The 27,185-nt window shown below is 46.1% G+C and overlaps 1 protein-coding gene across 1 annotated transcript in view; it reads right to left on the bottom strand.

Annotated features, from left to right (window-relative positions):
- Nucleotides 1–27,185, bottom strand: part of HYDIN (HYDIN axonemal central pair apparatus protein) — a 376,490-nt gene that overhangs the window by 135,251 nt on the left and 214,054 nt on the right. Inside the window, exons 23-26 of the mRNA XM_087870593.1 lie at nucleotides 22,061–22,204; nucleotides 16,817–17,130; nucleotides 1,232–1,369; nucleotides 437–518 (exon numbers count right to left, since the gene is read on the bottom strand). Of these exons, the coding sequence (XP_087726719.1) occupies nucleotides 437–518; nucleotides 1,232–1,369; nucleotides 16,817–17,130; nucleotides 22,061–22,204 (678 nt within the window). The remainder of the gene's footprint in view (nucleotides 1–436; nucleotides 519–1,231; nucleotides 1,370–16,816; nucleotides 17,131–22,060; nucleotides 22,205–27,185) is intronic.

Here is a 27,185-nt window from a genome sequence, read left to right as displayed (position 1 = left end):
ATTTCTAAAGTTTAATGCCAAACATCTTTGTACCTAAATCTTTATATCTCCAATGATTTCCTTAGGCCATCCTTCTAGAAGGAGAATTTAAGGGTATGAATTTTTAAAGTCCCTTGATCTCCCCTTTGTTTTTACTACGGAATGATTGAGGAAAATCTTTCTCCTTTTGTAGCTCTATCTAGGGGCTGGGAAGAATGCCATGGTTTAGAGGTAATCAGCTTTTTCATTATAGAGAAAAATCTATGTGCTGAGGTGTGTGGCTCTCAGCGGGGTGTTGGCTCTGGGGGCGTTTGGTTGGGAAGTGACCTGGATGATGTTCCCCAGCCTCATCGCACCCAGACCCCAGTGTGATACTTGCCGATGCTCCTGTCTCTGTTTTTGTTTTAGAGGAAGGACCCTCGACTTGCCAAGCCATGCTGTGGAGAGGAAACCGTACTTGTGAGATGACCACAGTGGGCACTTCTACTTTCTTATATTCTCTTTCTTCACACCCGACATCTTCATCCGTAAGGACATTCCTGGAGAGGGAAATGAAATATGTTGAATCACTCATTCAGCAACCAACACAACACAGTCTTCAGCCACGTCATAGCCCCACCTTCCTCTTCCTGTCTCCCATACTGCACCCCAAAGGATAAGTGGGGTTCTCACTCAAAGGATGCTTTTCTCAAGCAGTCAGCTGGGCAGTGCTCTGTTATTCCCTGTGCCCAAACATGGAGTCTGGGGCATCAGGCTGGCCAATTTTCCATAGCCTTCAACTCTTCTTTCCTGGCCTACGGAGCCCATATCCAAATTACGAAAAATTTTGGGAAGCTCTAGCAATTCTTCAGACAATTTGCTGTGTCCCCGGTGCTCAATGTTAAGTTTCATTATTTACTGGAGCATTTTATTGTGAGGATATACTGTTTGGCCAATTGCCATATCCTTTTCTGCTTGCTACCCTTGGCCTGACCCTGGCTGCAGACCCTGGACAGATGGAGAGGGCAACGTGATGGGAAGGGCTTAGTCCTCCAGGGCTCGGGAGGCCATGACTTCCTGAGAGCAGAAATGATTTTCCACTCTATCCCAGAGGCACAGTCCAGGGCGTCATGCACAGAAAGCACTCACTAAACTGTTGACGAGCGAGGGGCTGGATGAATAAGTAAGGGATGAGTTTGAGAATGGAAGTCAGTCTGGAGAAAAAAATTTGCTATTTTAAAAAACTCCATTCTGGCTTTGCATTTGCACTTACTTAACGAAATCATTTAGCTCCATCTCCGGGGACTCTATTGCTGGCACTGCTGGCGAGCTGGCGGAGGCTGAGGTTACCAGGATGGACTCCACCTGGGACAGGGGGGCGCTGTAGGGCTTCCTTGGCCACGACATGAACCTACAAAGGCAGGGGGACGCAGGCACGCGTCAGCGTTCGCCAACCAGTGCGTGGTGGGAATTTATCGTGCGAGGAAGAGCAGAGACAGGTAGCGCAAATGATCGGTTATAAAAATCTACCAAGCTTTCAAAGTCGAAGGAGCGTCGGTGCGGGGAGGGGCCTGGCTCCTAGTCCAGCTGTATGGATGACAATGCGGTTATCAGAGATCGTGGCCTCTGAGGCGGCGCCTCTTTCAAATGGATGCATGGGCAATCAAAGCTTAAGTCAGGCACGTGGCGTTGCAAAGAAAGAACCAGCCTCCACCACCAGTCAGGGCTTCCGTTAGTTACCCTGCACGTCCACCCCAACCCCACCCATCCCATTCCACCGCTCCTTGTCCCCGCCATCCCCTAAGACCTTGGAGAAGAGTGCAAACGCTCCTTTCAACTTCTTCCATGAGCTTCCATTTTGGTTTATTCCAGGCCAGATGTCTCGAGTTGACATTGTCTTAGGCTGAAACCACACCATTTTCGGCTGAGGGCCCATGTTGGGCTGGGTGCTGGGAAGCTCATTAAAATAAAGATTCCTGAACCCTGTTCTTGGGTAAATTCTGATTTGGCAGGTGTCAGACAGGGCCCAGGAATTATATTTTGAACAGCCTTCCCAGGTGATTCTAATATGCAGCCAGATTTAGGACCCACAGTGGGTAGGAACGGCAACAAGATGGCTAAGGACCGGAGCTGATAATTAATAGGAGGCTATCACTCAGCCTTCCCGGCTAGGGACGGTGCAGATCAACAGGGGATGATTCGGAGCACTCATTAAATCACCCCAGGTCAGCAGAGATGCCTGGGGAGACTCTGCTGAGCTGCCCCACGTAACAGCACTTGCTCATCCAACCTTTGCACACTCCTGGGATGTTGTGCTGAACAGGAAAAAAAAGCACATGGGAATATCTGTAAAGGAAAAATTCAAAGCTGTAGTGTGTCTGCAGACCTGAGGAAAAACAACAGCTCTGTTGATCATGATACCTGAACAATTGGAAGTGAGAGGTCTCTGGAAACAAAGGAGACTGGGAGAGCAGCTCCACTGCTAACAGACGGAGCCACAGGAGACAGTGAAATCTTTGTCACGATGAAGGCTTTAATTTATCATTAAAATAAAAAACCTGCTCCAAAAAATTGAAATAGAATGCTGGTGGTTTTGGGGATCAGATTTCATTTTACTCTCAGCAAGAGATGATTACTTTCCTGTTATGCTGACCCCAACAGGATCAGGTTCAGTTATTTTTAAAAGAGAGTACATAGCAAACAAGGAAAATCAATATTGCTCCAATTCCAGAGCTACCCATATCAGCGTCTCCGGAGGAGCTGGGAAAGAAACCCTCCTTTAGCTGTGACAGATCACACGAACGTCGGACACACTGTTCATCAGCCACAATGGTTTGGGCCCAGCAGCTCCCCTCCTATTTTATTTTCAATTCTTCGGTAAGTTAGGATCAATACACTCTTTTCTGCTGCCAATTTAAAAAGTTCGTCTTATTTGCTCTTCTCCCTCTACTGGAAGTAGGGCCGCATCCTAATAAGGCCCCCGAACATGCTTGTGTTTCAGTTAAGGTGTTGTGCCGTGGTTCAGATGATACGCGGAGACCAACACGTGTGCGTGGGTTATGTGCTGGTGTCTGAGCAGACAGCCGCGGTCTTGGTAGGAGGGTGTGTGTGGCGTGGGGAGCAGCCTTGCAGTAGACACAATGACTTCTAATTCAATGATTCACTGAGCCTGGATTCCGGGACTGTCCGTATGAAGGGTGAAAACCACCACTGCCTGGAGAAAAGGTGTTCTGTTGGCTCATATGCCCATATATTTAAATCAACAGCTGTGGCGGCTGCAGTTGGCATACTGTTTAGATCTCTTTCACAAGGATGATGCGCCCATTCACTGGGTGCTCTGGGGTGGTCTGCTGCGTTCTCTGGCTCGGTGGGCATTGCCTCCCGGGACCACGAGCTGCCTGGAACGTTATGCCCTCCCTCCCCTTAGGGTGTGAACTGAAGGCCAGGATAGCTAGATGAGGGTGAGGGCTCTGAATGGGACAAACTCAGAGGCAATTTACACTCCAGAGCTCCCCATGGGGTCAGGCAAACCCCCTAGTTCTCCCCTCGCCCTATCTTGTTTTTCTTACTCTCTTACAGTTTCTCCGGAGAGCCGCCCTCGATAAAACACCTGCCCAAGAATCACCATCTCGGGCTCTGTTTCTAGGGAGACCACCGCTGCACTGTATGATTCCAAAGATAAGAAAGCCAACTTGCCTCAAGGGACTCAGAGGCCAGTGCGTCAGAATCAGAGACAGAGGAAGGGGTATCATTCAGAATACAAGTGCTCTGATGGCAAGACGTGCAGAGTGCACAGTGTTGGTGGTTTTGGGGATCAGATTAAATCTGATCCCCAAAACCACAGTGGTTCAGTTCAAGGCTGGGGGAGGGGGGTGTCAGCCTGGGTTTGAACCTAGCTTCCACGTTCACACACTATGTGACCCAGGTACTGTGTTAGTGATAGAGCCCTCCTCACCTGATTGTTTGAGGCTTAATACACGGAACACTCAGCAGGGTGCCTGAGTCGGGGTAAAAGTCCAATGCCCTGAGCTGCTCCTGTGCTGGGGCTAACTGGGGAACACCTTCATTGTTGGAATTCAGATGAATTCTCTCCCTGTCTCCCTCCCTTCCTCTAACTCCACTCACCACAAACCTGCTCCAGATGAGATTGGCCCCTGTTTTCTACCTCTAAGTGGAGACTATAATCATTGCTTTCAGTCATGTTAAAAGTAGGCAAATTCCTGAGCCCCTCTAGGCACAAAGTCCCAACCACATTTCCTTATTTATTGCCTGACTTTGTGGTCTTATAGTTGCTGAAACTCCCACATTGGGAAGCAAATGACAGATGGGGCTGGCTCAGTGCCTTCCCTACCAGCTCGTCCCAACTCTGCCACATGAGAAAGGGAAGCAAACTGCAGATATATGCCCATTATGAAAGCAGCCTGCCTTAGCCCTTTGACTTGATTATGTCCCAGAATGCTCCCAAAGGGTCACCTATGCTAAAGGGGAAGTTGGTGGAACACCACCGAGTAGCTGAAATTCAAGTTACCCACACCTTCAGAGGTGAAACATAGTTTTAAAGGTTCTCAAAAGGAGTTGCAATTGGAGCTTCTAGAACAGTGGTTCTCCCTGCTGCTGTCCATTGGAATCACGGTTGAACTGCAGGATCAACTGAGCCCTGAGTCCCAGCTTGCAGAGATTCTGACTTACTCGGAGTCAGGATATTTAAAAGCTTCCAACATGATTATACTGTGCACTCAAGGCTAAGAACCATGGACAAAGAAGATGGTGGTAAGAAGGTCACAAAAAATTGGTGGTCAAACAAGAGCCCTGCTATGGTCTGAATATTTGCGTCCCCCCCAGATTCATATGTTGGGATCCTAACCTGTAAGGTGATGGTATTAGGAGGTAAGACCTCTGAGAGGTATCAGGTCATGAGGGCGGAGCCTTCATGATTGGGATTCGTGCCCTTATCCAGGAGGGCCCAAAGAGCCAGCTCGGCCCTTCCACCTGTGGGCATATAGCAAAAAGACACCATCTGTGAACCAGGAAGCAGTTCTCACCAGACACGAAGTCTATCTGTGCCGTCATGTGGGCTTCTCAGGCTCCAAAACTGTGAGAGATGGATGTGTGTTACTTGAAAGCCACCCAGTCTCTGCCATTTTGTCAGAGCAGTCCAAACAGACTGAAACAGGCCCTAGTTAAGTACCTGCAGCCAACATTCCTCATCACTCAATATTAAACACTCAGTAAGGACTGCCTAATTAAATCTTCGCAACAGCTCAGTGAGGTAGGCACTGTGTTGGTCCTTGGTCTTCAGATGACAAAACTAAGCTCAGAGAGCTGGTAAGTGGCTGAGATAAGTTAGCCCAGCTCCAAAGCTCACACTCTTAACCGCTTTGCTGGACGATCTACCTCCTTAATGGGTAAGGGCTTGTCCTTGGTTACTTCTGCCACGCCAGGCCCATGGCAGTGACTCGCGGGCTTTTTCGTTTTTGGGGTAATTGGAAGCCACAACATAAAGAACAATGTACTGTCTAGAACCCTTTTTTTTGGATGATGAGGGCCCCATTCTGATTGTAATCTAGGTAAGGAAAAGCAAGCCGCAGTTGACCTTGCCTTGAAGTGACTTCCCACAGAGAGTTTTGCTGCAAGGTGAATAGTGGAGGAATGTACCCAGAATCTCCTTGAGGCTCTCCAGAGGGATTTCTGTGAGAAATGGCCACTTCTATAAAAGCTCCAGAAGGTGTCCCCACTGCTACATACTCTTCGAAAGACTGAACAGGTAGGTAGGCTGTGAAATCTCCCTTGTAATCAGTTTCAAAGACCTTTAGGAATACTTTCAAAACAGGATGGTTTTTTCAAGTTGATTTCTTTTGATGTCTGGTCTTCAGTAGATGTAGCTAGCTTTGGGGGATTTTAATTAATATGAACACGCAGAAAAATCAAATAGACTCTTTAAGAATCAGATCACGAAATGAACCAAGAAGACATAACCCTAACTCAGGTTCAAATATGCACTGATGCTTTCCACTGATTTCTTTAGAAGCCAGCTTCTCTCTCACTGAATATCTACGAGGCCGATACCCTCAGCCAGTGCTGGAGGCACTGGGAAGTGCCTTAAAAAGAATGAATCTGTAATAAGGTAACTAGAGTTATTCTGTAACAACATTAAAGCAGGACGAAAACTTTCATAACACTCAAAACTGAAATGAAAAACAGCTCAGTTCATTTCTCGATGGGGTAACAGATGAGGTATCTCAGGAAATTGGATGAACCAACTGCAAACAGAAGTAGACAGTATGATCCCCTCCAGTGATCACCTTTAAGTTCAATATGAAATGAGAAAAGGCCCATCCTCTTCAAAGATCTCCTTCAAAGTCTTGGCCTTGATCTCTTGCAGACCCGCTACAAGGGAACTTGTTTCTGGAAGCTCAGACTTGAGAGATGGCTACAGTCTTCCCATCAGTCCCAGAGGCTAATCTGACCCCCCATCAGATAAATTTGCTGGCCCATCATAGCAGGAGAGGAGATTCTAGGTGGATGGGCTGTGGGAGGCCTGAAGAGGGAGGCCTGGGAATCTTCTGGGGGCATCACCATGGAGTATAATCAGGTCAGCTGGAGACGTACCTCGCTCTGTTCTCTTTCACAAGGGGCTTCAGATTTACTAAGAATGTCACATTTATAATGGGGGTGATGCAACATTTGCTTTATTATTATAAAACTTGGAAATTTGGCCACAGACATGCACAGAGGAAAGGCATAAGGGGAAGATAGTCATCTCCAAGCCAAGAAGAGGGCCTAGAATGGATCCTTCCCTCATGGCCACAGAAGGAACCAACCCTGCCAACACTTTGATCTCAGGTTTCTAGCTTCCAGAACTGTGAGAAAATACATTTCTGTTGTTTTAGCCTTTCAGTCTAAGGTAAACTAGCAAACTAATGTAAAATAGCACACTAACATAAACACTCAATGTTCCCTGGAACTTTCTCTGTGGGAATTCTGGTTAGCTTATCCATATCTCGAAATTAAAAATACATATATATTTAAAATGGCATTTTAACTCACCATATTACTAGAAATGGAACTGTTTCCCTGCCATTTAAAATCAAATTCCCTTTTCTTGGTTTATGTGGCCACTTTGTTCTTTCTCAGCCTTCTTTGCCGAGTCCTCTAATTTCACCTACTCTTCCAATCAGAGTCCCCTTCTTGGGCCTCCTCGAATCACAGAATGCTAACAGGAGAAAGCACGTTACCCTGGTATCTCCAGCACCTCACCTGCAGAGTGAAAAGAAGAAAGACCGAAGAAGACAAAACTGCGCCTTCCGCAAACTCCTTGCATGTTGTCCCTGGGCCGAGAAGAACTCAGATTTCCACCCTCATCTTTGCCATCCCCTGTTCCTGCCAGAAGTTCTTAGATGAACAGATGGGGCTAAGGGCCATCTGTAAATGCGTTGTGTGGAGCTAAGTGTCTATGACAGAGATTTACAAATCTGTTACTTTTTTTTAAAATGCATCCGTGAAGTCCTGTTCACTGGAAACTATTTCTATTGTTCACTTGGTGTCAGCAGCACCCGGCTACCCACCAGGTTGTGCTGCGGGAGCTCAATTTCTACACTGATTCTTGCTCTATGGTGGAGGTGGGTACAGATTCACGGAGCTTCATTGTCATCTCATCCAGTCCCAGACCCTCTTTCTCCTTCTACCACCAAATCTGGACTGTTCCTCTGCTCACCCAACAGCACTATCACCCACCGACCTCGTTCCTTGAACTGCAAATCCAGGTACCAACCTTGGTATACCCTTTCCTTCCCCCTCATATCCAGGCCCTCATCAAGTCCTATTCAGGCCTCCTGTAAAATACCTCCCACCTGGCTACAGACCACGACAGTACCCACGTTACCGAGGTCCTTGGTACCACAGCTTATACATTTAACTCATTTTGGGGCTCTCACTTGTCAGTTTCTCTTTCCATTCTTTCTCCTGAAGCCAACTCAACAGCTACTCCAACTTGATTGCTGTCAAGCTCTGCTGTTACTTCTTGCTCAGGCCAACCTGATTCTCAGAGGCCAACATTGTGTCCTTCAAACATTTAAAAAAATCAAAACAGCGGTTCTCTGGTTACATACTGTGAAGTACAAGAAGGAAGAGCCAGCTGAGTTGGGGGTCCTGGCTTTTGAAGTGGCTGGGACCCCCAAGCTGCCTCTCCACTTCTCAGCGTGCATGTTTTCACACACATGTCCTTCCAGAGCCTTTGATGGTGAATGCAAGAATGAATCAGACTAATACTAAAACCACCACCACCACTACCACCACCAATGGTTTATCAGTTCAAATAGACAGGGAGGGGTCTCATTTATCTTTGCAATCTCCACAGCACCTCACACAACGTTCAGATAGAGTATACACTAAAGGTTCATTTAAATGAAAGATGGACATACAGTAATAGAATATATAGGAAAATGCTCTTTGATATGTCAGCAGGACAGTGGTTAGGGCAGGGGGTTTGCACTCAGTGCACACCTGGAGTCCGGGTCCACTGTATGGGCTCAATATCAAGGGGAGAATATTAATACTTCCCAGGACTGCTGTGTGACATGAACTAAGATACGTAATGGGGTTAGAATTGGGGCTGGCACACAATAAGCACACAATTATAGTTACTTTTGTGGTCAGAATTACAAAACCTTCCTCTCATGCTCTTAAGATCTGGCCTTACACAATTGTCTGCGGGAAGTAACTGCTGAGGGAGACATATTTTGCTCTGGAAGGCTGCTGAACGAGGTTTTTCTCAGAGTGAAGATACGAATTTGTTCACCGGATCGGTGATCTGATCCTAAGGGTTCAAAGACGGGGGATGTTATGGTTCATATGAAAGGTCAAAGCTGCAGAAGCAGAGAGGGTGAAGATGCCTATGAGGCTGGAGCTCTGCGCTCCACGGTGACAGGACAGCGGTGCTGGGACGTCGGTGCAGAGGCATTGACATGAGATGCCTTTCTGTGTCTGAGGGGCCTAGCTGCTGACTGTGTCCCCGGGGCACTGGTAAGGTCCCTCAGACAGCCTTCCGAGGAGCTGGTGCCAAATTTCATAATCAGATGCTCATTTCTTCGGTTTGGGACTCACTAGCGAAACACAAGTGGTCTGACTGGCACTGTGGTGGGCATCTTTGCTCTTCACTACCTGGGATCCAGCCTCCCTTTCTCGGCTCAGGTGCCTTATGTCCCCCTCTGGCAATCAGCCTGTCTCTCATTTGCAGCCTAGCTCTGGGCCAGCACTGGGCTCCCCAGGCCTTAGCTGAGGAATGGGCGCAGGAACCAACCAGAGCCAGTGAGTTGCAGCAAAACATGTGCCATCGCTTATTTCAGAGAAAGAGCCTCTACCTCTTCTCCCTGGACGTGAACCTGGCATATGGGAGCGGGAGCTGCTGGAGCTTCTGAGTCATCTTGCAACTGTGCGTGCAGGGCCTGCCCGAGAGTGGAGCTGACACAGCAGAGGGCAGAGCAAAGAGATGGTGGGGGAGGTAGGAGGTACAGGTGACATTGCCTGACCTTGGCCCAAGCTGTGCCTGAAGGCTACACCTAGACACTTTCCGTTACATGAGCCAATGCATTTTTTTTAAGTTAGTTTGAGTCCCGTTTGCTATAAATTAGAACGAAAAAGTTCCTTATGGCATTATAAAGTCATCAGTATTGAAAATCCATTTTTTGAAGCCAGTTTGGACTGGCAGAGAGTGAAGGGAGCATGGGCACTTGGTGCTGGCAGAGTTGGGGTGTCTGGTAGGTTGAATAATGGGCATCCTCCACATGTCCCTGTTGGAATCCCCATAACCTGTGAATGTTTCCTTCCATGGCAAAAGAGGGACTCTGCAGATGGGATTAAGTTAAGGTCTTGAGATGGGGAGATGGATCTGGGTGAGGCCAATGATATAATCAAGGTGTCCTTACAAGAGGGAGGCAGAGCGAGATTCTACTGCAGAGAATAGAGAAGGGAATGTGGCGATCTCAGCAGAGAGAGAATGATGAGAAGACGCTATGCTGTGGGCTTTGAGGATGGAGGAAGGGGCCAGGAACCAAGGAATGCCAGGAATGCGGCTCTAGAAGCTGGAAAAGGCAGGAAAGAGGATTTTCCTAGACTTTCCTTAGAGCCTCTGGAGGGAGTAGAGGGAGCATGGCCGTGTCCATGCTTGGCTTACGCCTAGTGAAACGGATTCAGACTCTTGACCCTCTGAATAGGAAGAGAATAACTTTACTTTGTTTTAAGCCACTCAGTTTGTGGTGATTTGATGAGTAATAAGAAACTAATACTGCTGGGGATAGCCCCCATCCCACTGGCTTCATTCCTTGGGCTGTGAAATTGTCATCCTGGCTCAGACACACGCTGGGGAGAGTTAAGGAAGAAAGGGGCCTGGAGGGGCTTTGAGCTTGACTTGGCATTGCGCCCAAGGCCAGTTGTGGCCACCGCTTCTGTCCCCACTTTGGCCCCTTCTGCTCCTTCATCAGGGCTGTGTTTTCTCTTATGCCAGGCTCTGTGCTTGCTTTTATCGCTTATCCAAACTTTTCTGGAAGGTGGAAGAGAAAAAATGTGAGTGCAGGAGCTTCAAGCATTCTGGGGCTTGCAGGGCCGGGGGAAGGCGGGGGACAGAGAGGGATATTTATGGAAGGGACCAAAGCTTAGGCCAGCAAGAGGCACTTGCAGCCCTCAGGCTTCAGACTGATTTCAGGAGAAAATGTCTCAAAGCCGCCCCTGGGGTCCTGCTTCTCAAACATGGTCTGGTATTAACATTTATTAATGAACATTAATTAACTTTAGCCTCCCAGTAAAGGAGTGTCTGTCAGGGCTGGCGTTGACTGAGCATGTATCACACGAGAGGCACAGCTCCAAGAGCGCTGCAGGTCGGGCAGTCCAAGGTCACAGGGGGCAGGCAGCTGAGTGGGAGGGTCCGCAGAGTCCAGGCTCCTGGCCAGCACACTGAGAAGTGTGGGACAGCTGGACGCAAGGATACCCCGGGGCTGCCTCCATGCAACCAATAAAGCTGTTTCTGTTTTAAAAAAAAAGCCCTAAAAGACCTGGCTGTGGGGAGGTGTTGTGGGGAGGACAGGGAGGTACACCAGGCTGCCTGGCTTCAACCTGGCATAGGAAAAGGATTTTCTACCCTTTGTCAGAAAGAAAGGGGTCTGGGTTCGTCATCTTGGTGTCTAAGGACCCTGTAGCTCCAAAACTTTAGGGTCCTGGGGAGTTCTTCACTCAGCAGTGCTTGGGGTAAAGGACTGAAGGAGAGGAAGGGACCCTTTGAGAACCGAACGACAGCCACCAGTTTCAGATTTTCTTTCTTATCTCAGAGACACGTGCACTTTCTAGACACATCTCATTCAATCCCCACGACAACTCTTGTAGGTGTCTACATTATCCGCACTCTACAGGGAAGTAAACCAGAGCACAGGGTCATATGGCCAGGAGGCCAGAGCCCAGATTCTAACCATTCATGTACAACTCCCCAGCCCAGGACCTTAATGACCGCTAATTTATCATGTCTCAGAGAAGCTCCATTTTGGGGGCAAAAGAAATTGAGGAATGATGCAGAGACAGATGGAAGCACCTGGAAAGGAGGCTTCCCCTACCTTCCCCCTAGTCCTTCCAGCCTCCTCTTCCAATCATTATGTTGGACAACTGATGCTCATCACAGAAAAATCAACATGAGAACACCACATGTTCCTTCACTGCAGGGCTGGGTGCCCTTAGGCCCCTGTGCTTCATTTATCTATAATCTGGTTTGAAAACAAAAAGGCCATGCTGGAGAAAAGGGAACCCTCTTACACTGTTGGTGGGAATGCAAGCTGGTACAGCCACTCTGGAAAACAGTACGGAGGTTCCTCATAAAGTTGAAAATAGAGCTACCCTATGACCCAGCAATTGCACTACTAGGCATTGACCCCAAGGATACAGATGTAGAGACCCAAAGGGGCACCTGCACCCCCATGTTTATAGCAGCGATGTCCACAATAGCCAAACTGTGGAAAGAGCCAGGATGTGCATAGACAGATGAACAGATAAAGAAGATGTGGTGTGTGTGGTGTATATACAATGGAATATTACTCAGCCATCAAAGAGAAAGAAATCTTGCCATTTTCAACGATATGGACAGAACTAGAGGGTATTATGCTAAGCGAAATAAGTCAATCAGAGAAAGACAATTGCTGTATGATCTCACTAATTTGTGGAATTTAAGAAACAAAACAGAGGACCATGGGCAAAGGGAGGGAAAAATAAAACAAGACAAAATCAGAGAGGGAGACAAACCATAAGAGGTTCTTAACTATAGGAAACCAACTGAGGGTAGCTGGAGGGGAGGAGTGTGGGAGGATGGGGTAATGGGTGATGGACGTTAAGGAGGGCACTGGATATAAGATGATGAATCACAGACCTGCACCTCTGAAACTAATAATATACTATATGTTAACTAATTGAATTTATATTAAAAAAATAATAATTTTTTTTTTAAAAAGGCCATGCTGTCCATGGAGACTACTTGGCCACGTGCTCTAAGTTCCAGCATCAGCTCAGCTTTGTGGCCCTGAGCCGGAGCAGAGAGGCCCGTTGAGCTAGTGTCCGTGGGGCTGTCTGTGGCCTCCTATGGGTCAAGGCTGCTCGTGCGCAGGCTGCCCTGTGTGTCTCTTTCTCGCAGATGCCGTGAAGCATCATGTTCTCGACCAGCTGTGAGGTCACACTGAAGAGACCGACCCAAGGAGGGGCTTGTCCCTGCAGCGCTGGCTCCACCGGCAGACACACCTGCACCTTATTTCCCATCCCGGCTTCCTCATGACATGTGTATGTACGCACAGCCTGGCCTGTCAGCTCCCAAAGTCAGTCCAGAGCCCAGTCATGCACTGGGGGCTCACGTGGACGAGCAGGTGTCTAAGACGATGGCCGGCTTTCCTCGTAGGGAGTGCTTTCTTAGCATGCTCGTCCATTTTGCTTCTTTCTTTGTTCTTTTATGTGACATGAGGGCCAACTTGGAGGAAAAAATGCTCACACAAGACAGATGGTTTCAATGGCCCCGTCAGAATTGCCTGCAAAGTCACACCCACGCACACATGCGTGTGTACACACGTGCGTGCACACATGGCAGATGTGTGTGTGACATGTAGAGATGGTGAGTGTCTGGGCGTCCTCATATCCTGCCCTATTAAAGAAAAAGAAAAGCCTCTTTCATGCATCTGTTTCTCTTCCTAACGGTAAGGCTTAGGAGAACTGTGATTGGAAAAGAAAGGTTAGTGTTGGTATACCTGATAAAAGTGACCTTTAGCCAATGAGCACCCATGTTTTTCTGACTGACTGCAGATGAAAGCCTGTGTGAAAGGCAAGTGGCATCTTTGTTTCTAATCAAGATGACATTTATACCTTGAACCTTTCCATTTGACAGGTGCCAAGAAGCCGACAGAAAAGAATCTTTAATCGGTGATGAAATGATTCTCCCTCGCCACAGATACCCAGGGCGTGGGGAGGAGTTACGAATTAGAAAATACCCTTTAAGGACCTACTCTGTGCTCCTACTCTGTGCTGGGCTCTGGGATCCAGAGGTGACAGGACAGATGAGCTCCCTGGCCTCAAGGGAGGTTGGACACTAAGCCATAATTACAAGTGCGATGTGTCCCGAAGGAGATGGGCTACCAGGGCCTATGACAGGGGAGTCAGGTAGGGAAGGGTCTCCAGATGGCTTCCCGTTGGGGGTACACTGGGGCTGACACTTGATAAGGGAGCAGGGGCTGGTGAGGTGGGGCGCGGGAAGAGCTTCCAGCCGAGAGCGCGGGCTTAGACAGGAACGGCACTGGACGGGAGAGGGGCCGGCGTGGTGAGGGCAGAGTGAAGTGAGACGAAACTGGGGAGGAACACAGGAACAGCCCACGCTGAGCCTTACTGAGCACAGTAGGTATTTTGTACTTTATTCTGAGAAGCATGGGTGCTCGTTGAAGGCTGAAAACCAGGGCAGTGACCTGTTCATCACTTGGGTACCTGGGTGGATGATGGAGCCCAGCTGGGGGCATTCAAAACGGTCCAGGCAAAAGAGGATGGTGACTGGAACTAAGATAATCACCATGGAAATGGGAATGAGGGGTTTTAGAAGGCAGAAGAGGTAGCATGTGGTGATGGATTTGCTGTGTGAGGTCAGGGACAGGAAGGAATCTGGATGCCTCTCAGGACAATGCTGTCATTCTTGGGGACAGGGGGCCCTGGCGGAGAGGCAGGGAGGGGGCTGGGGAACAGCCTGAGTTTGGCATGGGCCATGTTGGACATGAGTCACCTGAGAAACATCCAAGAGGAGATGTCAAGGAGGAGATGCCCTTGGGACTCAGCAGAGGGTCTAAGTGGAGATAGTCGGAAGCCGCAGCAGCAGGCTCTAACTACCACTGCAAGACGAGCACAGGCCTAGGAGGAGGAAGCCCTGTATCCCACACACAGCGCACCTGTTCCTGGCCCAGGGCTGAGAAGGAGTGGAAGGTCAAGGGGATAAGCAGGAAAGCAGGAGAGTGCAGTGTTATTCAAAGCAAGAAAGGCAGGTGTTTCGGAAGGAGGGGTTGGGTAGCCATGTTGAATGAGGCTGAGTTATCTTTTTGAAGAAAAAAAAGAAAAAAAGTGGACTTTGTTGTCTCTTGATTACAAATCTCCCCTACTGTTTTCAAGAGTCTAAACTCCTATCCCAGGCACCAGGCCTCTCACACATCACTGCAATCTACACCCCAGACCTCTCCCTGGCTTCCCCCCGGCCACTGCAGCCTTGCTGACGGGCCCTCTGCGACACTGGTAGAGGCGTCCTTGCCCTTACAACATTCATTCTCCCATAGGTCAGCTCTTGTCTGGAGATCTGCCCCACTCCCACCCCATTCAGTCCATGGGGTTCTGAGGTCACCACGGCAGCCCTTGGTGTGGGGCAGGTGGCCTGGCCAACGCTGATCAGTGCTTCACCCTCCACTGAGCCACTGATTTGCAGAGCGGACAGGAAATGTGACTGAGTTGGTCTGATAAGAGTGAATCTCCAGAGAGTTCTGGTACAAAGGCTAATGTTCCTTTCTGGGAACTCAGATCTGCAAGGATACAGCCCCAGGAGTGCTGGCAGCCATGTGGGAACCATGGGAGAAAAGCTGACCTGAAAACTTGGCTGACACACAAGAGAGAGCAGAGCTGAGAGATGGGGCCCCCGGCTCTGGTGACACTGTTTGAGCCTCGCTTTGAGCTGGGCCGGAAGCCAGACTGAATCTGGACTTTTGAGGTGTAGGAGCCAGTGAATGTCCTTTCCTTTCCGTTTTTGTTTGGGGTCAGGTTTCCTGTCACTTGTGACAGAATGGAATCCATGAATCCTAACTAATATAAACATGCTATTCCTGTTAGGTAGAGTGTTTCCTCATTGCTCCGCCGGAGACATTGAACTGTGCTGTTCAGGGCAGCCTTCTTGGATTCTTCTGGGCTGTCATGCCTGCTCTGTCCTTCCTCAGAGCCTGGTGTTATCACATGTTCCCTTTGCTTCCCCAGGAGCCTCGGGCCATGTCTTACTCACTTTTATATCCCTGACGCCTCACACATTGTCTGATGTATAAGAGTCACTCATCGAATGTTTTCTGAATGACTCTGAATGAATGAGTGAATGAGTGAACAAATGAATTATAAGCAGAAGTTAGATACCGAGCTATAGGAAGATCGTGAAGAGAGGGGGGGAAATAGTTAAATAAATGCTTAAATCGATGACAAATTAAGTGCATCATTTTCAGTATTGTCCAAGTACATTTTCAAAATGTCATTATTTTAATTATGGAAATGGCCTCTCAAAAATGAAAAATAAACTAAGCATGTCCCTTGCTCCCGGATAGAATACACTCGTGTAGCTATGTTACATCAAAATAACTTCACAGAATCTGGTATTCAAAGCTCATTTGGTCAGGCTGGCTGATTTCATCCCAAACCTAAACAGTCCTTGGCACCTAATGAGCAGGCTCTGCCGTTCAGGCCCCGGCCCGGCTTCAGTGCTAGGCTGGGTCATCATTAGATGTCTTCGGAAGACATCCAGAGCAAGCCGTGGTTACCGTGGTAACAAGCAAGGGAAGGGAAAAGCTGGCTGTCATCTACAAGATGAGGGTTGCATTCGGGAAGTACCGACGAGCCGAGGAAACATGAGCCTTCCCTGGTCAGAGTGGTTACCGGACATTCAGGTGCTGCATGAACACAGAGCTGGCCAAACACCCAGGAAGGAGATACACAGAAGCCCATTTGTCCCGGTTGCCAGTGAGGCTTTGGACTCCCAAGAAAATGTTCCTAAGGCCCGAAACGGGCTGCTTACGTTGGCTTTAGCTTTTAATTGAACAGAGATACTTCTAAAGCCAAATATTGTGAAGACAGCTTTCCTCTTTCGGTACTCACCACCTCCCACTACTTTGTGCATATATATATGTCTGCATGCACGTGTGTGTGTGTGTGTGTGTGTGTGTGTGTGTGTGTCTGTATGGGGTAGACTGAAACCCCCTGAAATTTGCAGAGCATGGAGCTCAGTGCAGCACATACTCAATGTATTGTAATCCTCAACTTGTGCTTTGGTTTTATTAGTGACAAATTTCTAATGATCCAACCACTCGATTCAAAATTAAAGCAGGCTTATGGATCTTGTGCTGCTAATCTGGGAGTAATTGGGGCTTTCAAAGATGCTTTATCTGCTTTTCCTGTTTGAAAAGCTAGGATGAACCATGATTTGAGGCCCTTTGTTCTTTCTGTCAATAATTAGCTGTCAGAACTGAAACGTGGAAGACCAGTGCACAGAATTCAGGAAACCCAGTGCGAAGCCCAAAGGAGAGGAACACGACCAGAAGAGCTCTGCGGGGCTGCTAGGCAGGGGTACCTTATCTGATTTTCCTCGTTGTCCACCAGGAAGAACCAGCGGAACTTCACCACCAAGGGGCTGCAGTTGGTGATTGTTACGTATCGGATCACCTCGGTATCATTCAGGATACAGCCAAAATCCAGCTCCATGGTCTCAAAGCTGAGGTTGGGGTAGTTCACTTCTCCACGCAGGTGTAGGCTGTCTACCTGAGGGTGCTCCATGTACTTGATCGCTAGAATTTCTTCTGCCACCCAGTTGTTCAAATCATTTCTGTAGGAAGGGTCAAATTTGACCAGCAAGTTTTTTTCTCCATCAATCTCCAGTTTAATAGGCTACAAACAAGACAATGGCGAATCACTAACCTTTGTTCTATGCATTTCCAACCTGTTCCATGAAACAGGACAACCAAAGTGATTTGTATGTATTTATGGACATACACACATGCAGATGCACACATAGATGCACACAGATTAGCATGAAATACATACATATCCACACTTCTTTGGTCCATAATTATATATTCACACATGCATAATTAAATAGCTAGTATATCTAAATCTATATAGGTTCTATACCATATCAACAACTATAGGTATTTTATATACACAAAGGCACACACACATGTATTTTATTAGTTGAAAATGAAAGCAAGGAAAATCTGGACAGGACTCATTTGAAGGAAGGGATTTTGTAATAGTCGTGAAGTTACAAGGATTGAGGAGTTGCAAAAGGGAAAATCTGCAATGAATAACTATTATAAAATACTCTTAACTGAAAATGAATTAGATTGTAAAATGCTCTTCCTAGACAAATGGGAAAAATCCGTTGCTTAAGAAATTTTTAAAAGGTGTTCTAAAGCCCTAGGGGAGGGGCTCTGGAGCGGGTGACCCAGAAAGGGATGGATTAGGCAATTTAATTTCTTTTCTCATGTCTGCAATCCTAACTCTTTAGTGCAGTGTTAGCTACTTTCTGCTGTTTTCTATTCAACTTAAAATGACACTCGGAAGCTTGACAGAGTTTGTTCAGTAGATTGTGTTTATCCTTTTCTCTCTTAGATTCAAATCCCCATGTGTTCCTTGACACCAAGGCCACTGGAATACCTTACATACAAAGCCTAGCTACCAGTTGGCTTTTTCGGGAATTGCTCAATTCCCACAGTTAATCTGCAGGAAAGGCGCCTCCTGCTTTTGCAGAAAGTGCCCCGGGCCAGTCAGGAGGTGAGTGGGCAGGAAGGAGTGTTTTACAGAGCTCTTGCCTCTCCACGGAGTTTTCGGGTTCAGGTATTTCCCTGTGCACCTCAGTGTGACATGATGAGATGGCTACCGTGGATAAAGCCCGTCACCTGACTCGAGAATTAGAGAGAGGGTAGTGACTCTTCAGTCAGCTAATCCCATCTGAGAGCATGGCCGGCCACTTGTGCAGGTGGCCGGGGCATAATTTAGAAGCGTTCTTGCAGATGGCGCCATGTCCAGCACTTGGAATTGCAACGCCTGCTCTTTCAGTATCTTCGAAGATTGTCTGAGATGCTTTCCCCCCTTTGTTGTTTTGTAGAAATGATACACAATTGCAGAAGTTTGCAATATATGTAAAAGCACGAAGAGGAGAAAGGAGAAACTCATCCACAATGTCACCACATATTATTTCTCAGAGTTAACATTTTTTGAACATTAGTCCAGACAGAATGGATGGATGAATATGATTTTACAAAAATGAAATTAGACGAATTTATTTTTTAAAATGTTTGAGCTTTTTCTCAAAAAAACCACTTGAAACAAATATTCTTACACAAGAGATATTAATCCTAAAATCATTGACTTTGGAGCCAGACTGCCTGGGTCCAAATCTGGCCTCTGCCAGTTACCAGGTCTATGAATTTGAGCAAAGTGGCTTAGCCTTCCTAAACCTCAGCTTCTCCGTCTGTGAAAGAGGGGTAATAACAGTCCCTACCTCTTTTTAAGGGGATGAAATGAGTTAATGTTTATGTGATGTGTTCAGAGCAGTGCCTAGCACATGGGTATGTATGGTATATAAATGCCAATTACTCTTATTATCCCTTTGTGATCAAGAAAAAATGAAGTATTAAGCAGTTTCAAATTTAGACAATAGCTTACTGATGCCCACCTGTAAAAAGGGTGGAATATCAATACACTTATGGTCCCCGCACCTCCCAGTTTTTATTGGCTGTGCAGTGTTACTTTTTAAAAGTAGAGCTTTCAAACATTCTGTTCCCAAGCTGTTACCACCAAAGTCGTGTAGTCTCAGTTCTACAGCTGAACGGGCTCAGTGCTTCCTACCGGTCTTTCCCTTACAGGGTTTTTCAGTGCTGACAGCCTTATTTGGTTCTTCTCCTGAATGGCTGTATTTCATTGGCAAATGGGTTTTTCAACAAAGTTGTCTTAATGCTGTGCTCATTGATTCCTCGCATTCTGAGAGTGTCTGTCTGTTGTCTTTACACTCAAAGGACAGTAGCTGGGCTGCTCTTTCTCTCAAAACTGCAGCCATTGCTCCATTGTCATCTGGCATTAAGTATTATCGTGGAGAAGTCTGTGGTGAGTCTAAACTCTTCCCTTGATGGGTTCCTTCCTTCTGCTTAGAGGCCAAGAATTCTTTAGTTCTCAGTAAGACCAGGAACTTCACTAAGATATGTCTCTCTGTTGAATATTCCATAACGTTCTGTCCCAGGACAAGGTATGACCTTACTTTAAAAAATCTAAACCCCTTAACCAAGCCAACTAGTTCCCCTCCCCTGAAGTAACCAAGTGTCTTGCATATCCTTGTTGGAGATATTGTATGGATATAAAATCATTTTCATATATGTATTTTTAAAAGTTTTATACATATGCTAGCATACTATGCACTCTTATTCTGCAATTTGCTTTTGTCACTGGGAGATCACCCATCAGTGCGTATGGCATTGCCCTGTAGCTGCATTTTATTCTATCATAAAATTCTGCCTATATTGATTTAGCCAATCTCCTGCTGATGGATATTGGCTCCCAACCTTTTGCTCTTACAATCAATGTTGCACTGAACATCCTTGCTGAAGGGTAAATTCAGCTAAAGGGTAAATTCTTAGCAGTAGAATAAGTAGGTCAAAGGGTATGGGCATTTAAAATTTTGATGGCTGCAGCCATATTGTGTTCTGATGTATACCTTCCCCAACATTGTGGGACTGCCTGTTTCCACATACCCTCCCAACACACAGCACTAACCAATTTTTGCTCTTTGCCAATCTGATAGGAAAAAAATGTGTTTCATGGTAATTTTAATTTGCATTTCTTCTAATGTGATGAAGGTGGAGCACATTTTCATATGTTTAAGAACTGTTTTATTTTTCCTTCTGTGAACTCTGTTCATTTCCTTTGCCTATTTTCCTATTGGGCTGTAGGTATTTTTCCTGCTGATTTGTAGGAGCTCTTTATTTTTTTAAACTATATGTATGCTTTCATTAAAGTTACACATGCAAATAATATGAAAGGTCAGACTGTGCTACAAGAGTTACTACCAGAAGCAGTAGTTCCTGACCCAACCTGGCATCCTAATAATGCCGAGGCTGCCATGTCTCAATTTGTATCATAGGGCTGGTCCACAGAACAGCTTCCTTAGGCAAAGAGGGGATGATCATACCCCAGACACCAGGCATTATGCTGAAGTGCTGAAACTCACACTAGAAACATTAAATTTCCCCTGACATTTTGATCAATTTCTCTGGGGAGGGGCACTTATCTTTAGGTCTTGGGATAAGAGCCAGCTGCCCATATTTTTTGTGTGGGGTCAGGTGGGACTGCTGTCTAATGTACATGGAATCCCTCTAGTACCAGTGCTTTCCTCACACTTGTTGCCTCTGAGCCTGGGCTACTTAGGCTGAATGATTCCCCCATCTTTGCGGGGTCACTGGAGAATTTTCTAGAATGCAGGTTTTTGTGTCTTTTTGTCAACCCATTCCATCCTCATTCTATCTTCTAGAATTTGTTTAAATCTCTCATTATTTGGTTATACCCATCCTCTTCCCCCCTTTATTTTATTGTTCTGGGCTTCTTTCCTTCTCAACATTTCTACTTTAAACTTAAGGTTTCAGGAGGGACAAGAGAGTGGGTCTGATCTACCACCCAGACTGAGAAAGCTGTTCATGTCTGAATTTCCATTTTGTCATCCATTTGTTCTCCTCTCCTCTGTGAGTTTAGCCTTTGTCTCCACTTAGAACACCCGTAGCTCATCTTCAAGCTTTTTTAAAAGACAGGTCATATCACCTATCACTTCTTTGAAACTGTAGAGAACAACATTTATACTTTCAGTCTTCTTCCTTGGGTAGGTTCCCTGGCAGCAGTTTTTTCTTCTGCCTCTTCTGCCTTTTATTTCTCTATACAAAGATCTAGCTGTTTTTTTGTTTTTGTTTTTTTCCCCCCAGCTCAGACTTAAACGAAACCCACTAAAGAACTGGGGCGGGGGGGGGTTGTGGTGGTGCAGTTTACAGCCACCAGTTGGGCGCTGTCTACAACCCTCTGCAGCTCTGTCCCCTCTCTCCCTGCAAGATCCATCTCCCTGAGTGAGGCTCGCAGCAAATCTTCAGTCACAGGCTCCCTCTTCTGAGATCTCACTATCACTGCCCGCCCTCCCTTCCTCCTTTATACCACTTCTTCATGAGCTGTCTCTCTAGACTGGGAGGCCGAACACAACGGTGTGTGGATCTGGTTTCTCCTTCACCCCTTCCCTACAGCTCTGCAGTGCCATCTACCCCATTGCCCGGCCATTTCCCCTGGCATCCAGTAAAGGATCACAGGGCTGATCTTGTGGGGATGTTTAGAGAATACTGCACCCTCAGTCAGGCTGGTGGCTCAATAAGCTCACAGCCTCCTCCTTCAGGCTGGTTCAGATTTCTTAGTATCTGGAGATGGGCTCCCTGGTCTAGGGACTGGGTTTTGGCTATTTCCTGTGGCCGAAAGTATGGAGCTTTGGTAGATTTGAGAAAGCAGAATTAAAAGATCTCTATTATCATTAGTGGGAAGTCGCTGTTTTCTAAAGATTGCAATGGGCAGGAATGAAGGGTCATCATAACGAGCCAAAGTTCTTACATCATTAATAATAGTTGATTGACATTGGAGTTTATGAGATTTAAAAGTTTCTGTATTCTTTCCTCTTTGTTTCTTGAATTCTTTCTCTTTGTCTGGACCGAAATTAGGTAGTACACTGACATTATTCTCTTCCTTTGTCATACACACAACTCTCCTAGGAGCTTGTTAGGACAGCCTTCTGTCAACTTACCTCAGGAGTTAATGGCAGGGGAGATTTATCAGTCTCACAGATAAAGAAGGGTCTGTTTGTTGAAAGTAACACATTCACGGGCAGGGTGGAAATATTCTTCATGACCAAGGGCTGGTAATCAGGTTCCAGGATAGTGTTAGGTTTCTGCAAAAGAGGAAAAAGAGGAAAGTGAGTTCTGGTAAACATAGTAAGCTTTAGCAACCAAAGTCTCATATTCACTGTTAACAGCAGAATTAGCCTTCCCTGCCCCTCCTTGCTGTCTCTTTCTCTGTCTTCCCCCTACCCTTGAACAGATTTAGATAAATCGTTTGGAATTTATAGTGGACTACTGAAAAGTGATCCTACATAAGCCAGAAAACACAGATTAGATTTCTTACTCTCTTGTTGCCAGGGTAAAAACACCTATAGAGCCAAGCCTCTGGATAGTACTGTTACTATAGTAAGTTTCCAGTATCATAAAACAAAGTCTAATAAATTAGTGAAATCTTGTAGAAGAAGCTGTGCCTCATTATATTGAACAAAATATTTTCCTTATACAACATTTTTTCTATGCTTAAAATTTTCAATTTGTAAAAATTTATACATTTGCAATATATTGTTATAGTGACAAACGCTAATAACTATTTCCTGTGCATTTTTCCTGATAACACTGGGATAGTTGATTTAGAAGCATATTTTCACTTTCTTAGATGCATCAAATTTAATTTTTCAACTGGAGAAAGTATCAGAAATGGATCTTTAGCTGAACATTTTTCTCATTCTGATGTCGGAGTCCGTGTTATTTCTTGTGTGCTTTGGAAAGGGGGTCCTTTAATATCAGCAGGAGGCAACCAGACGCCTCAATCTCGGCTTCCAAAGACAGCCTCCTTCCAATCATTCCCGCAACTCTAGCCTGTTTTCACCAGGCCTCATTGTTTTGATTCGCTTTTTCTCCTTGTTCCAATTTCAGTTAAATCCTTCTGATTCTATATTTTGGTCAAACTCTGTCTCTGCTTCTTTGTTCAACACAGTCTTCCTTCTGCTGTGGCTCCTGGCCCCCCGGCTCGGGCTCTGAGGAGCTTGGGGAACCGGCGCCCACGGTGTGTCTGTCAGTCTGGGCTGCTGTAACAAACGCCATAGACTGGCCGGTTTAAACAACAGACATTAGGTCTCAGAGTTCCGGAGGCTGGAAGGGCCAAGACCCAGGTGCCAGCAGATCCCGTGTTTGGCTTTAGATGGCTGTCTTCTGTGTCCTCACATGGCTGAGAGGGCCGTGTCTCTTGTCTCTGTTTCTACTCTTCAGGGCACTAATGCCATTCCTGAGGGCTCTGTCTTCATGACTTAATCACCTCCCAAAGGCTCCACCTCCAACATCATCACATTGGGGATTGGGAGTTCAACATATGAATTTGGGGGGGGGGGGGGAACACACACAAATGCTCAGTCCTTAACAGTTGGCTCAAGCTCCTGCCTCAGCTGTGCTCCACTGGTCCCCTGTGCAGGCCCGGAGTTCCTTCAGGGGTTCAGTCTGGCACTTCCCATGAGATGCCAGGCATGGTCTCCCTCCCTCTGACATGGTAATACAGGTACTGAATTCACCTTGTGTTTGCAGATGATATACTACAGTCTGGGGGAGGGATGAAGCAGCACTTCTGGGCCACACAAAGGCTGTCCACCCAGTGACCTTCCTTCAGGCTGCTGTGTCACTGCAGGAAGCTTTGATGCAAAGAAGCCATACTTGGTTGGTTTTGGCAAGAGGCCATTTAGAGGTCAGCGATGAGAAGGAGTCAATGCACACAGAGCCATTCTATTTTAAAATGACCCCTTCTCTCTGGGTTGTTTGTCTCCCCAAATATCAGGAGACAGGATTTGCTGCTGGACTTCATGAAGCAAGCTGGCTGCTACTTTCAGTTGACCTTTTCAATTCCGCAGAGATGTGGCTTCATCTGTGTGGCTTGTGAATGGTACCATAGCTATAAAGTAGATCATATCTGAGGAAGCGGTTATAGAAAAATTCTTCCCACAGGCAGGGTTGGTATCATTATAGTCTAATGGCCTAAATCAGATCCGCTGCCTCAAGCCCCAAATGAGACAGGACAGATAACTGGGTGTTACGTAATTAAATCTGAACACCAACACCAACAGCCCTCTTGTGCATGCTGGGTAATAAAGTTGCATTTCTTCATCGTCCCTGATGTGGCTTACATGTGAGTGGGAAATAAACAATGAAAAATACAGTAGTTGGACATAATTCACCATTATGATATTTGGGGGGAAGAAAAGAAGGGCAAAAACAAACGAACACAGAGTTGTGATAATTTGTTTTTTAATTCAATATGTTGCTGCCATATTCAAATATTTGCTCTTTTATTCTAGTGATAAACTCAAACAGAGATTTAAACAAGAATTAAAAAAAAAACCCAAGGCTTAAGGATATAAAAAGAAGAAAAGGAACTCCACGCACACATTTTTATGAGTGTTTATGGGCTTAGGAAAAAAAATCTAATAAGAAACCAGGCTGCATATTTAACATACACTGTAATGCCTTGCATAAAATATTCAATAAATACTCACTGATTTTTTTCTGAATAACCAAATTGAGAGGAAATACGATGCCACCAAATTTGGTGCAGCTGTTACTAATAAATATCTTTCCTGATTACTTTAAAAGGAAGATTTTAAGATATAGCAATGAAAACGTAATAACTGTAGCAGGAATTCGTGTCACATTAATTTTTATATGTCTCATGGAGCTTGTCACAGTTCGTTGCCCATCCTGTCACTGAAACCCGCATTCTACTTCTTCAGTGTCTATTTTCCCCACCAGCCCATTAAGCCAGGGTTCTGCTGTGTCTTTGCTGCCATATGATGTAAGTGCTCAGAAATTCTCTGCTGGCTTGAAGTGAACTTGTACATCTCACCTCCTCTACTTTTTTTTTTTTTAAAGATTTATTTATTTATTTGACAGAGATAGAGACAGCCAGTGAGAGAAGGAACACAAGCAGGGGGAGTGGGAGAGGAAGAAGCAGACTCCTAGCGGAGGAGCCTGATGTGGGGCTTGATCCCATAACGCCCGGGATCACGCCCTGAGCCGAAGGCAGACGCTTAACCGCTGTGCCACCCAGGCGCCCCTCACCTCCTCTACTTGACCATAACTTCCCTTATTCACCTCCTAGCTGAGCACTTTATCCCTGGTGGATACTCAATAGATATTTAATATGAACAAAATATAATGGAATCCACTACCAGAATCAATGGTCTTGAACATTCTCCTGCAAGCCTCCAGGTAACAAAAGGGTTCCTTGTTGATTGCCCCATAATGAGTTAAGCACTGCCAAACTTAGTCCACCTGTATGGCACTGTGTTAGGACTTAGCTTTGATTCTGTATGTCCCACACTATGGAACAACAGCTTCCTTAATACTTAGTGTTCCCAGTTCGCTGTGAAGTTCATCTGGGAGGGACTATTCTCACTGTTATATCCCTAGCTCTCAACACAGTGCCTGGTACCCGGTAGGCCTTGATAAATACTCCATTCGGCAGCTAGTATGACTGTTCCAATGAATAAATCTGACCATGTCACTCCTCTCCCTCCCTACGGCCCTCCAATGGCCAACCAGAACAAAACCCAAAGTCAAGAACATGCCTCCCAGTCATGCCAAACTCATCTGGCCTCTGCCCACTTTCTCTAGATGGACCTTGTGTTAATCCAGGCACATTCTCTAAGGTGGCCGTTCAGTTCTGTATACTCACCAAGCTCTTTCCTAACTCAGGCCCTTCGCATGTGTTGTTCCCTCTGCCTATGATTCCTTGTCCTTCCCTCATCACCAGACTAACTTTTACTTCTCCTTCAAGTCTCAACTCAAGGCCCTTGCTGAAGAAAGCTGTCTATGACCACATGTACATATATGGCCACGTCTCTGAGGCATGTTCTCACAACACCTTTTTTTTTTTTAAGATTTTTTTATTTATTTACTCGACAGAGATAGAGATAGCCAGCGAGAGAGGGAACACAAGCAGAGGGAGCGGGAGAGGAAGAAGCAGGCTCATAGTGGAGGAGCCTGATGTGGGGCTCAATCCCACAACGCCAGGATCATGCCCTGAGCCGAAGGCAGTCGCTTAACCGCTGTGCCACCCAGGCGCCCCTCACAACACCTTTTATCTCTTCTCCTTAGCACTGTTTAAAACTGAATCTTAAACAACTAAATTTTAATAATTTGTTTACGGTCTATAACCTCAACCAGTCTCTTAGCTTTGACTATGTCGGGCTGGTTTACCAGATTTCCAGCACCAATCCAGTCTTCAACTTGGAAGAGACATTGCCTACATATCTGTTTGGGATCACACATAATTCTAGGATGGAAGTCAGCAGGATGTGGCCCCCACCTCCTCACCATCCTGACTCCCTGCCCCAAGCAGCAGCCATTCCTAGCTTTCCCGTCCTTGGCCTCCTCCATTCATTGCTTGTCTCTAATGGCCATATAAAGTCATGGGCATTTATAGCCACATAAATTAAAGAGTGTGAATCAAACAGTTTAAGTTGATCATTCTCAGGCAGTGTTAGGTGATCTGCATAACAGCTTAACATGCATCTCCATTTCCTCACACAAGTGTGATGGGAATGACAACAGAAGCTACAGCATAGATTGTTGTGAGAAAACAACTGGGAAAGTGTATGTAGGGAGCACAGCTTGACGCCAGTGCATATCAATCAGTTAAGTGGTGGCTACTCTTTTTTCTTTTTTCAAATTTTTATTTAAATTCTAGTTAGTTAACGTACAGTGCAATGTTGATTTCTGGAGAAGAATTCGATGGTTCATCACTTATGTACAACACCCAGTGTTCATCGCAAGAGCCCTCCTTAATGCCCATCACCCATCTAGTCCATTACCCCCCCACCTCCCTCCATCAACCCTTAGTTTGTTCTCCGTCATTAAGAGTCTCTTCTGATTTGTTTCCCTCTCTCCTTCTTTTCCCCCTCCCATATATTCATCTGTTTTGTTTCTTAAATTCCACATATGAGTGAAATCTTACGGTATTTGTCTTTCTCTGACTGACTTATTTCACTTAGCATTATACTCTCTGGCTCCATCCATGTCATTGCAAATGGCAAGATTTCGTTCCTTTTGATGGCTGAGTAATATTCA

Source organism: Ursus americanus, chromosome 21 (genome assembly GCF_024610735.1).
Source record: "Ursus americanus isolate L20-20 chromosome 21, mUrsAme1.1.p, whole genome shotgun sequence".
Lineage (NCBI taxonomy): Eukaryota > Metazoa > Chordata > Mammalia > Carnivora > Ursidae > Ursus > Ursus americanus.
This window is presented reverse-complemented; position numbering and strand designations above follow the sequence as displayed.